We start from the raw sequence: 12,632 nt of genomic DNA on the forward strand, positions 1-12,632 counted from the left end.
ATGGATCAAACACCAAATATGAACACAAACACCATTTCCAAATACAAACACCATCTCCAAATGCCAAATATGAACAGAAACACCATCACCAAACACTAAACATGAACACAAACACCACCACCAAACACCACCACAAAACACAAACACTGTCACCAAACACAACCCCAATACAAAAACATGATGGTCAATCACCAAACACCAACATCACTATGTAGCACTAGTCAATATGTAGCACTGATCACTACATAGTAACAATATTAATGTAACAGCATTAATGCAGTAGTATTAGTGTAACAGCATTAGTATAACAGTGTTAATGTAACAGCATTAATGCAGTAGTATTAGTGTAACAGCATTAGTATAACAGTGTTAATGTAACAGCATTAATGCAGTAGTATTAGTGTAACAGTATTAATGTAACAGCGTTAGTGTGACAGCATTAGTGTAGCAGTGTTAATGTAACAGCATTAGTGTAACAGAGTTAATGTCACAGCATTTGTAACAGATTTAGTGTGGCAGCCTTAGTGCAACAATATTAATGTAACAGCATTAATGCAGTAGTATTAGTGTAACAGCGTTAGTGTGACAGCATTATTGTAACAGCGTTAGTGTAACAGCATTAGTGTGACAGCATTATTGTAACAGCGTTAGTGTGACAGCATTAGTGTAACAGCGTTAGTGTGACAGCATTAGTGTAACAGCGTTAGTGTGACAGCTTTAGTGTAACAGCGTTAGTGTAACAGCATTAGTGTAACAGCATTAGTGTAACAGCATTATTGTAACAGCATTATTGTAACAGCGTTAGTGTGACAGCATTATTGTAACAGCGTTAGTGTGACAGCGTTATTGTAACAGCGTTAGTGTAACAGCGTTAGTGTGACAGCATTATTGTAACAGCGTTAGTGTGACAGTGTTAGTGTGACAGCATTATTGTAACAGCGTTAGTGTAACAGTGTTAGTGTAACAGCGTTAGTGTGACAGCGTTAGTGTAACAGCATTATTGTAACAGCGTTAGTGTGACAGCATTAGTGTAACAGCTTTAGTGTAACAGCTTTAGTGTAACAGCGTTAGTGTGACAGCATTATTGTAACAGCGTTAGTGTAACAGCGTTAGTGTAACAGCATTATTGTAACAGCGTTAGTGTGACAGCGTTATTGTAACAGCGTTAATGTAACAGCGTTAGTGTGACAGCGTTATTGTAACAGCGTTAGTGTAACAGCGTTAGTGTGACAGCGTTATTGTAACAGCGTTAGTGTGACAGCGTTAGTGTGACAGCATTATTGTAACAGCGTTAGTGTGACAGCGTTAGTGTAACAGCGTTAGTGTAACAGCGTTAGTGTGACAGCGTTATTGTGACAGCGTTAGTGTGACAGCGTTATTGTGACAGCGTTAGTGTAACAGTGTTAGTGTAACAGCGTTAGTGTGACAGCATTATTGTAACAGTATTAGTGTAACAGCGTTATTGTGACAGCGTTAGTGTGACAGCGTTAGTGTGACAGCGTTATTGTAACAGCGTTATTGTGACAGCGTTAGTGTGACAGCGTTATTGTGACAGCGTTAGTGTGACAGCGTTAGTGTAACAGCATTAGTGTAACAGCATTAGTGTAACAGTATTAGTATAACAGTATTAGTGTAACTGTATTAGTGTGACAGCGTTAGTGTGACAGCATTAAAGTGACAGTATTATTGTAACAGCATTATTGTAACAGTATTAGTTTGACAGCGTTAGTGTGACAGCGTTAGTGTAACAGTATTAGTGTAACAGCGTTATTGTGACAGCGTTAGTGTGACAGCGTTAGTGTGACAGCGTTAGTGTGACAGCATTATTGTAACAGTATTAGTGTGACAGCATTAGTGTAACAGCATTATTGTAACAGTATTAGTGTGACAGCGTTAGTGTGACAGCGTTATTGTGACAGCGTTAGTGTGACAGCGTTATTGTAACAGTATTAGTGTGACAGCGTTAGTGTGACAGCGTTATTGTGACAGCGTTAGTGTGACAGCGTTATTGTGACAGCGTTAGTGTGACAGCGTTATTGTAACAGTATTAGTGTAACAGCTTTAGTGTGACAGCATTATTGTAACAGTATTAGTGTGACAGCGTTAGTGTGACAGCGTTATTGTGACAGCGTTAGTGTGACAGCGTTAGTGTAACAGCTTTAGTGTGACAGCATTATTGTAACAGTATTAGTGTAACAGCGTTATTGTGACAGCGTTAGTGTGACAGCGTTAGTGTAACAGCTTTAGTATGACAGCATTATTGTAACAGTATTAGTGTAACAGCGTTAGTGTAACAGCGTTAGTGTAACAGCATTAGTGTGACAGCGTTAGTGTAACAGCTTTAGTGTGACAGCATTATTGTAACAGTATTAGTTTAACAGCGTTAGTGTGACAGCGTTAGTGTAACAGCGTTAGTGTGACAGCATTAAAGTGACAGCATTATTGTAACAGTATTAGTGTAACAGTATTAGTGTAACAGCGTTAGTGTAACAGCATTATTGTAACAGCTTTAGTGTGACAGCTTTAGTGCAACAATATTAATGTAACAGCATTAATGTAGTAGTATTAGTGTAACAGCGTTAGTGTGACAGCATTAGTGTAACAGTGTTAGTGTAACAGCATTAGTGTAACAGCATTAGTGTAACAGCGTTAGTGTAACAGCATTAGTGTAACAGCATTAGTGTAACAGCGTTAGTGTGACAGCATTAGTGTAACAGTGTTAGTGTAACAGCATTAGTGTAACAGCATTAGTGTAACAGCATTAGTGTAACAGCGTTAGTGTAACAGCGTTAGTGTAACAGCATTAGTGTAACAGCGTTAGTGTAACAGCATTAAAGTGACAGCATTATTGTAACAGCGTTATTGTAACAGTATTAGTGTGACAGCTTTAGTGTGACAGCTTTAGTGCAACAATATTAATGTAACAGCATGAATGTAGTAGTATTAATTTAACAGCATCACTGTAGTATAATTATAACAGTATTTATGTAACAGTGTTGGGATGACAGTATTTGTGTAACAGTATTAGTGCAGCAATATTTAATGTAATAGCATTAGTGTAACAGTATTAATGTAACAGTATTAATGTAACAGCAAGATTTTCAACATACAAGATTTTCATTTGCAGTGAAATGGAAACCTGGCCTACTCCTCTTTAGACTGTGCATTAAATACTAACTCAAAGTTAAAATTTAAAAATCAGAAATGCATTAGAAACAATAAGAAATAGGATAAGAAATATGAAATATGCAGTATATGTACAGGAATGTGCAAAAGGGATGTACAAAATACGCAGTATGTTACATGTAGTAACAACACAAAGTAACTCAGAAAGTGCAGTGTACGGAGTGACAGTGGAGTGCAGAGGGACTGTAGAGTCCTTGTGGCATCCTAAGGAGTCTGTGTGGTGGACATGTCCGTGCTGAGGAGTCTGATGGCCTGAAGGAAGAAGCTCCTCCTGAGCCTCTCAGTTTTAGCTATCAGACTACGGAAGCACCTGTCTGATTGCAGCAGGCTGAACAGACAGTTACCGGGGTGGGTGGAGTCCCTGATGACTTTAGCAGCTCTTGTACTGCATCATCTGGTGTAGATGTCGTGCAAAGAGGGGAGAGAAGACCTGGAGATGCGCTCGGGTAAAGGATTGTGTAGCGAGTGTAGAGCAGGGGGCACAGGACACAGTCTTGTGGGGCTCCAGAGCTCAGGGTGATGGTTTTGGAGGTAAAGTGGCCCACTCTCACTACCTGGGGTCTACCTGTGATTAAGTCCAGAGCCCAGTCACAGAGGGGGGCATTAAGTCCAAGGTCCCTGAGCTTGGAGGCCAACCTGTGTGGGAATATGGTATTGAAGGCTGAGCTATAGTCTATAAACAGCAGCCTCACATAGTTGCCTTTGTTGCTGTCAGTGGGGGTGAGGGTGGTGTGTAGGACGTGAGAGATCGTGTCCTCAGCAGACCTATTGGGTCTCTCAAAAATCTTCATGACAAGCAATGTTAAGATTACAGGATGATAGTCATTTAGGCAGAAGGGCTTATTAGTGTAATAGTATTAATGCAACAGTAGGGTTAGGGTTAGGGTTAGGGTTAACCCTAACCCTAGTGTAACAGCAATAGTATAAACAGTATAACTGTGATAGTATTAATGTAGTAACAGCACTAGTGTAACAGCATAATTGTAACAGTATTAGTGTATTAGTAGTAGTGGCAATAATTTGGTTGGGTTCGCTTCATTTACAGGAGTAGTGAGAAAAACTCAAAATCTCCTGTTTTGTTTCATTCAATTATTTTACAAATTAATATCAAAAATATTTTGAAAGGTTACTGGGAGTCACATTGAGATAAGCCACATTTAAATTAATATGTGCTATACTCTTTTTCACTATCCTGACACTACGCTAGTGTAGTTCACTCAAAAAAAAAAATTCAAATTCAAAGTTGTGACTCAAATCAAATACTTATGTCCTATTCTGGGCCGTTATTGAGTACCAGCATTCTCGATTTTTTTTTAAGCTTAGTAAATACTTTTGAAAGTAATGGATTTGAGATGCAGCCGTTATGAGAGTCATTATGACAACGGAAAGTTTTAAGAAAGTCAGAGCTCGTCAGTGTTTTTAATATTGCTGTGCTAAACAGTTTACAGTCTGACTTGGAAACCTGGTGGACAGGGATGTTTTGGCTCTAACATGCCATCTAGTGTATGTCACTTTTTAATCTTCTGGATGCACATACGATCAGATACGCAGTGAATGTGTGAATAATAATGCCAAACACATTACCGCTGCTTCTGCACACTCACGCAAAATCATGCTTCAGGTATAAAGCAGGCTCCTCTTTACGTTAGGCCATATGACGCCACCTTGGCATGGATTATTTTCCTATAACAACACAACACTTCCCACAAGACTGGTAAATCAATGTGAGGAGTATTACTTTGGTTTTTAGTCTCTCGCATTAGACATATGTATTTTACTGACATAATAAAATGATCAACCATTCCAGTAGTCCTATATTATAAATCTGGAAAAAAAATGTTGGGTGATAAAGGTTTGGGGTTGCAGAAAGTTCATAATGTCCATTTGGGGTCATTTGCCCAACCCCTGTTAGCATAACATTATTAATGTAGTGTGCAGCATGTTAACAGTGATGGTGGTGGTGGTGATGATGATGATGATGATGGCGATTGTGATGGTGATGATAATGGTGATTATGGTGATGATGATGATGATAATGATGACCGTGATAATTATGATGATGATGATGAGCATGATTGTGATAATGATGGTTGTGATAATGATGATACTCAGTGTGACATGTTAGTGATGTACAGAATGGATTAAACAGAGCAGATTCCACTTCCCATGATGCTCTTCTGTTGAGCCACTGGTGAATTCTGTGTATGACCCTGACTGTCAGCCATGTTGTGTCACACACAGAACCGAACACCATTAATGTTTCAGCGCATGGAGCCGAACACTAGTCAGGACAAAGGTCACGAGATCAACGAGGTCAATGGAGGTCATGGGGTCAAGGAGGCCCCACAGGAAAACCATGACAATCTGTGAGTTAAAAATCACCAGTACTCTCTCGCTGTCTCTCTGTCTTTCTGTCTCACTCTCTGTCTTTCTCTCACTGTCTTTCTGTCTCTCCCTTTGTCTCTCTCTCTCTGTCTCACTTCCTCTGTGTGTCTCTCTCTGTCTCACTCTCTGATGTGGTGTGTCATGTGTTTTTCAGTCCTGTTGAATCCTGGGTAACTCCTCGTTCTCAGATCTTCCAGAAATCTGCTGATGAGAACTGGAGCACAGACTCACCATACCATCAGCAGGAAAACCGACACAACACACAGGTAATTCCATCAGTGAGCAGTGTAGAAGCCCCTCCCACTTCAGAGACCTTAACTCCACCCACTGCAAGAACTTGCACTCTCCTCTGGCATTTCTGTGCTAATTGTGGTTCGCTTGCACTTAAGCCCGTCTCTTTCTCTCTGTGTCTCTGTCTATCTTTGCTGTCTGTCTCTCTCTGTCTCTATTTCTCTCTCTCTCTTTGTCTGTCTCTGTCTGTCTCACTCTCTTAGTTTCTGTCTTTTTCTCTCTCTCTCTGTCTGTCTCTCTCCTGTGTTGCTATGTTGCTATAGCGCCACCCTGAAGGCTGCTGCACACACTGTCCACACACACACACACACACACACACACACACACACACATATTACAGTGTTAAGCTCTAGTATGAATCTGCTGCATGGCTCATGGTTTCAGTCAAGACTGCAGGGTGCTGAGTCAGGTTCAGAGTGCAGGTGGAGTGTGTGTGTGTGTGTGTGTGTGTGTTCCACATTCTTTCACTCTTGTGTTTTTCAGACAGTAGAAATGAGAACGATGCCTGTTCACTCCGACACTGACACATCACTACCACTGGAAGGGAGGACTGTCTCCATGCCCCGCCTCCCACTACATCACCAAGTGAGCATCATTCCATCCTTCACTCATCCTTCCATTCCTCCATCTTACTATCACTTCATCCCTTCTTTTGCCAGTTCTTTACTTTCCCAATGCTTTAATGCTAATACCAAACTCTATATATGTTTGGTATACTAATATGCTAATATGCTCACATTAGGCTGCTTGCATGTCATTTTCATCATCAAAGGCATCAGCAGATATTTATAGTCTAAAGATAGGTACAGTGTGTGGTCATTTTATGTGTGTGTGTGTGTGTGTGTGTGTGTGTGTGTGTGGGGTGGCACACTAATTTGCTCACATTTTAACATGCTAAAGCACTAATAAACACTAATACAGTCTCTACACACTCACATGCTAAAACATTTAACATGCAGTAACACACATGTTAACACAGTAACCCATAAACATGGTATAACACACACCCACACCCATGCACACACACACACACATACACACACACACACACACATATACCCACACACACATGTAACACATTTCTGGCAGTAGAAACTAACAATATAAACATCTCCACTTTCTTTGTGACTCGAGATTTGTGACTCAGTCTACAAACTGTACAAATCTCCAACGACAGAAAATAATTATTTAATTCAACAGATAACAGGCCTAGGACATATGGGTAATAAGTATGCTTACTTTTCTCACTTTTTTCCTTTTTTTATGTTCTGTTTACGCTGTAAAATATGATTAAGTGCACCCGGTTCCTTTTAATTTTCCTTAGCTAGGCAACGCTAATGTTTGGTAGTTACAGTATACTTGCTTGGCTGTTAAAAATGGTTGGTGATGACAGTGACAAACTATGGAACCTGATTCATCTTAACATTCAAGATTAATCTGGCATGCTCATTTGGGATAAATTTAAAATTTTTATTTAAATTTTATATCTGGATTTCTGTAAAGCTGTGACAATGTCCATTGTTAAACGTGCAATATAAATAAGATTTAATTGATTTGAATTGACTTCAAAGTGCGAGTCGCCGTCATCAAACTGTCACTGTACCGTATGTCCTGCACTCCATGTGGTCACTTTGAGTACGAAAAAGTTTGGGATTACCAATTAGCAGACCTCACACAATGAACACGCCATGATTGATGCATTATATTCCATGTAAAACATCTCTCTCTCTCTCTCTCTCTCTCTCTCTCTCTCACACACACACACACACACACACACAGTTAGCCAGAAGCTAACACAGACATGAGGGCACCTGTCAACAAACCTGAGTGAACGTGTGAGAGTGGGGGGGCGACAGCATCCAAACATCCCAGTTCACCACAACACTCTATGCCTGTGAAACCCTCCAGACCTGCCCCTGTACCTAAGAAAACTATTCACTAAAGGCTTGACTAAACAAATATGTTTTCAGCCGAGACTTAAACACTGAGACTGTGTCTGAGCCCCGAACACTAAGTGGAAGGCTGTTCCATAACTGTGGGGCTTTGTAAGAGAAAGCTCTACCCCCAGCTGTAGCACGCATTATTCGAGGTACCAACAAATAGCCTGCACCTTTTGATTGAAGTAGGCGTGGCGGATCATAAAAGACCAAAAGTTCGCTCAGGTACTGTGGTGTGAGACCGTTCAGTGCTTTATAGGTCAATAGTAGTATTTTATAATCAATATGAAATTTGATTGGGAGCCAATGCAGTGTGGATAAGATAGGGGTGATGTGGTCATATCTTCTGGTTCTAGTAAGGACTCTCGCTGCTGCATTCTGGACTAACTGGAGCTTGTTTATGCTCCTACTGGAACATCCAGAGAGTAAGGCGTTACAATAATCCAACCTAGAGGTAACAAAAGCATGAACTAGTTTTTCTGCCTCGTGTAGTGACAATATATTTCTTATCTTAACAATATTTCTGAGATAAAAGAAAGCAATCCTAGTGATATTATCTACATGAGCTTTAAAAGAAAGACTAGAGTCAATAATCACACCAAGGTCTTTTACTGCTGCACATGATGAAACAGAAAGGTCATCCAGAGTTATTATGTAATCAGAAAGCTTACTTCTAGCTGCATGTGGTCCTAGTACAAGTACTTCTGTCTTGTCAGAATTAAGTAAGAGAAAGTTAATAAGCATCCAGTTTCTAATGTCTTTTACACATTCCTCAACTTTATTAAGCTGGAGTCTCTCATCTGGCTTTGCTGAAACATACACCTGTGTGTCATCAGCGTAACAGTGGAAGCTAATACCATGCTTACGGATAATTTTACCCAGAGGTAGCATATATAGAGAAAAGAGCAGTGGGCCTCAAACAGAGCCTTGCAGGACACCAAACTTTACCTTAGTATGAGAAGAGAAGTCACCATTTACGTTTACAAACTGATAACGATCAGTCAAATAAGACCTGAGCCAGGAAAGGGCTGTTCCCTTAACGCCTACTACATTTTCCAGTCTCTCGAGGAGAATAACATGATCAATGGTATCAAAAGCTGCACTAAGGTCAAGCAGCACAAGCAAGGAGACACAACCCTGATCAGAGGCCAGTATTCGGTCATTTACCACTTTAACCAGCGCTGTCTCTGTGCTATGATGAAGCCTAAATCCTGACTGATACATTTCATGAATGTTATTCCTGTGTAAGTGTGAGCATAGCTGCTGTGCTACAACCTTTTCTAGGATCTTGGAAATAAAGGGGAGGTTTGATATTGGTCTATAGTTAGACAGCTGACAGGGTCAAGGTCAGGTTTTTTAATCAAGGGGTTTGATAATAGCTAGTTTAAAAAATTTAGGTACATAGCCAATGCTAAGGGAAGAATTGATTTTTTTTAACTTTTGGTAGTATCTGTTTGAAGAAACATGTAGGTAAGGGATTTAGTACACAAGTTGATGATTTTGATGAGGAAATTAGTGAAATTAGTTCGGTCTCTCAGATGGGAGTAAAACATTCTAATCGTTGATCTGATATCATTATATTATTATCTACAGGGTTAGTTATAAAACTGTCTGGGTTTTAAATTAACAGTCTGAATTTTTTGCTTGATATTTTCAATTTTTCCATTGAAAATATTCACGAAGTCATTGCTGCTACCTCCCCAATACCCCCCCAATACCACAACAATACCCACCTTCCCTGCCCCATACACCCCAGCTACCCCTTGAAACGCCAAAAAAAATTGGCATCCAGTGTATATCTATTGATTGTGTGTGTGTGTGTGTGTGTGTGTAAAAAACCTTTCCTTCCCTGCTTTGTTAAATCTTACACAGGTTTATTCCTGTCCTCTAACCATCCCTCTTTCTTCCCCACTTCTGTCTGTCTGTCTACGTGTGTGTGTTTGTTTGTTCTACTCTGCATTGTTCTTCAGCAACGGAGAAACAAACTTCGAGGAAGTAACCTCAGTGTATGTACCTGTCTGTCTATCTCTCTCTCTCTGTCTCTGCCTCTGTCTCTCTCTCTGTCTCACTTTCTCTGTCTGTCTCTCTGTCTGACACTCTGTCCATCTGTATATTGTAGCATGGCAATATTGCATGGTATTGAGCAGTGGTCTTCTACAAGCTACTTGAGTGTGGCCTCATTGTTTCATGAGGTGTGTGTGTGTGTGTGAGAGAGAGTGAGAGAGAAACAGTGAGGAAGGAGTCTATAGTACTTAGAAACACACACACTTTGAAACTGCTTTCACAGAAACACTTAAGTCTCACTTTCCTGTCTCTCTCTGTCTCTCTTTCTGTCTGTCTGTCTCTCATCCTTTTCTCGTGTCTCTCTCCTTCTCTGTCCTTCTGAAGACCATTTCTGATGTGAGTCCATTGAGGCGTTCTACATCCTCTTTGGTTCACGGGCGTTCAGGTCGAGGCCTGCGATTGGATGATTACTCTCTGGAGAGGGTGGAGTCAGAGGAGGGGCCTAGACATGGGAGAAGGAGGAGAGAGAGAGAAAGAGAGAGGGAAAGAAATCACCGCACCTCCGAGAGATCACTGACTCGCTACACAGATGCTGATACAGGTCTCTCTCTCTCACACACACACACACACACACACACACACGTATACACACACATACACAAGTGTGTTATTTAAGAGGGATGACTTTCATTCTTTTTTCTGTCAGGGCTGGGTACTGATCTCAGTACCACCACACAGTCAGGTGAACTTCCTCCTAAAGAGCGAGAGCGAGAAAGAGGAAGAGCCAAAGACCGGCGACATCATCACCACCACCATCATCATCATCATCATCACCACCATAGCTCAGTGGAGAAAGAGCGGTATGAGAGAGAGCGAGAGTACCATCATCATCCTCACAACAGACACGACACACGCTTGTCACGTTCACCCAGTGAAGGCAGAGACGGCAGGGCACGCAGACAGGTACGTGTACAACACACACACACAAATACACACAAATACAGACAAACATATTTTTCCTTCTTTATTGAGCACCTGAATTATGTGACATCTGAGCACAAATGAAAGAATCTAACAGCCACAGACTCTTTATACACAAGAAAATGTCTGTAATTAGCCTAAAAATTTTCAATATGTGAGGAAGCTTGTACTGTATAAACACAGCAGAATAAATCATTTAAGAAAAAGGGGAAATATTCACTTATCTAATGTGCTGCAAATGATGCATAGGCTGACATTTCTGAACATCACAGTTTGATGAAAGGGACCTATCTCAGGTGGCATTATTATTCTGCATGTTGGTGGACTACTGAACCTTCCTGGCGTGAGGCAGCTTCCCTGTTTGTCCCCCGTGACACCGAGGCTGGAGAAAGAGCTCATTTTCCATCCAGCTGTTTTGGCTGCTTTCATTACCTCAAATGAAGGTGAAGATCTGTCTTGCTGATTGGAGGTGATTAATTTGGGTGATTATGTTATAAGTACCCTTCATATAATGCTTTCGTTCAGCTGAACACAGTGGCCATGCTGATCTGTGCTTGCTCCAATAGAAAAGGGTGGATGGATGTGGAAAGCCTTCACTGTTGGACTTATTAGATGTTCAAGGTATTGGCTTCAACCATGTGATCTTCCAGCTTTCAAAATTTGAAAGTCTTTTATTTGTCATTTGCACAGTTGACACATGCAAAACTGCACATTGAAATTGTTATGGTAGCTCCACTAACAAATACTGAACATATACCAATCAGCCATAACATTAAAACCACCTGCCTAAGCTTGCGTAGGTCCCACTTGTGCTGTCAGACAGCTCTGATCAGTCGAGGCATGGTCTCCACAAGACCTCTGAAGGTGTGCGGTGGTATCTGGCACCAAGACGTTAGCAGCAGATCCTTTCAGTCCTGTAGGTTGTGAGGTGGGGCCTCCAAGGATCGGACTTGTTTGTCCAGCACGTCCCACAGTCGCTCGATCGGATTGAGATCTGGGGAATTTGGAGGCCAAGTCAATACCCTGAACTCTTTGTCATGTTCCTCAAACCATTCCTAAACAATTTCTGCAGTGTTGCAGGGAGCATCATCCTGCTGAAAGAGGCCACTGCCATTAGGGAACACCGTTACCATGAAGGGGTGTAACTCGGTCTGCAATAATGTTTATTAGGTGGTACGTGTCAAAGTAACATCCACATGAAGGCCAGGACCCGAGGTTTCCCAGCAGAACATTGCCCAGACCATCACACCGCCTCCACCAGCTTGCCTTCTTCCCATAGTGCATCCTGGTGCCATCTCTTCCCCAAGTAAGCGACACACACACACACCCGACCGTCCACATGATGTAAAAGAAAATGTGATTCATCAGACCAGACCACCTTCTTCCATTGCTCCATGGTCCAGTTCTGATGCTCACGTGTCCATTGTAGGAGGTTTCGGTGGTGGACAGCGTCAGCATGGGCTCTCTGACCGCTCTGCAGCTACGCAGCTCCATACACAGCACGCTGCACTGCACTGTGTGTTCTGACTCCTTTCTATCAGAGCAGCATTAACTTTTCAGCATTTTGTGCTACAGTAGCTCTTCTGTGGGATCGGACCAGACGGACCTTCACTCCTCACACAAATCAGTGAGTCTTGGGAGCCCATGACCCTGTCGCTGGTTCACCGGTTGTCCTTCCATGGACCACTTTTGGTAGCTACTAACCACTGCACACCAGGAACACCCCACAACACCTGCTGTTCGGGAGATGCTCTGACCCAGTCCTCTAAACATCACAATCAGGCGCTTGTCAAAGTCACTCAGATCCTTACACTTGCCCATTTTTCCTGCTTCCAACACATCAACTTT

General features: G+C 41.6%; 1 protein-coding gene across 12 annotated transcripts in view; it reads left to right on the plus strand.

Moving 5' to 3' along the window:
- cacna1ab (calcium channel, voltage-dependent, P/Q type, alpha 1A subunit, b) overlaps positions 1 to 12,632 on the plus strand; it is a 102,296-nt gene that overhangs the window by 81,696 nt on the left and 7,968 nt on the right. For 8 of the 12 annotated variants that reach the window (XM_053229379.1, XM_053229381.1, XM_053229390.1 and 5 more), the window contains 6 exons: positions 5,428 to 5,552; positions 5,726 to 5,837; positions 6,346 to 6,447; positions 9,770 to 9,805; positions 10,188 to 10,404; positions 10,510 to 10,766. In XM_053229379.1, coding sequence (XP_053085354.1) covers positions 5,428 to 5,552; positions 5,726 to 5,837; positions 6,346 to 6,447; positions 9,770 to 9,805; positions 10,188 to 10,404; positions 10,510 to 10,766 — 849 coding nt within the window. The remainder of the gene's footprint in view (positions 1 to 5,427; positions 5,553 to 5,725; positions 5,838 to 6,345; positions 6,448 to 9,769; positions 9,806 to 10,187; positions 10,405 to 10,509; positions 10,767 to 12,632) is intronic. The other 4 variants (XM_053229388.1, XM_053229386.1, XM_053229385.1 and 1 more) reach the window with 3 other exon arrangements.

This window comes from Pangasianodon hypophthalmus, chromosome 25 (genome assembly GCF_027358585.1).
Source record: "Pangasianodon hypophthalmus isolate fPanHyp1 chromosome 25, fPanHyp1.pri, whole genome shotgun sequence".
Classification (NCBI taxonomy): Eukaryota; Metazoa; Chordata; class Actinopteri; order Siluriformes; family Pangasiidae; genus Pangasianodon; species Pangasianodon hypophthalmus.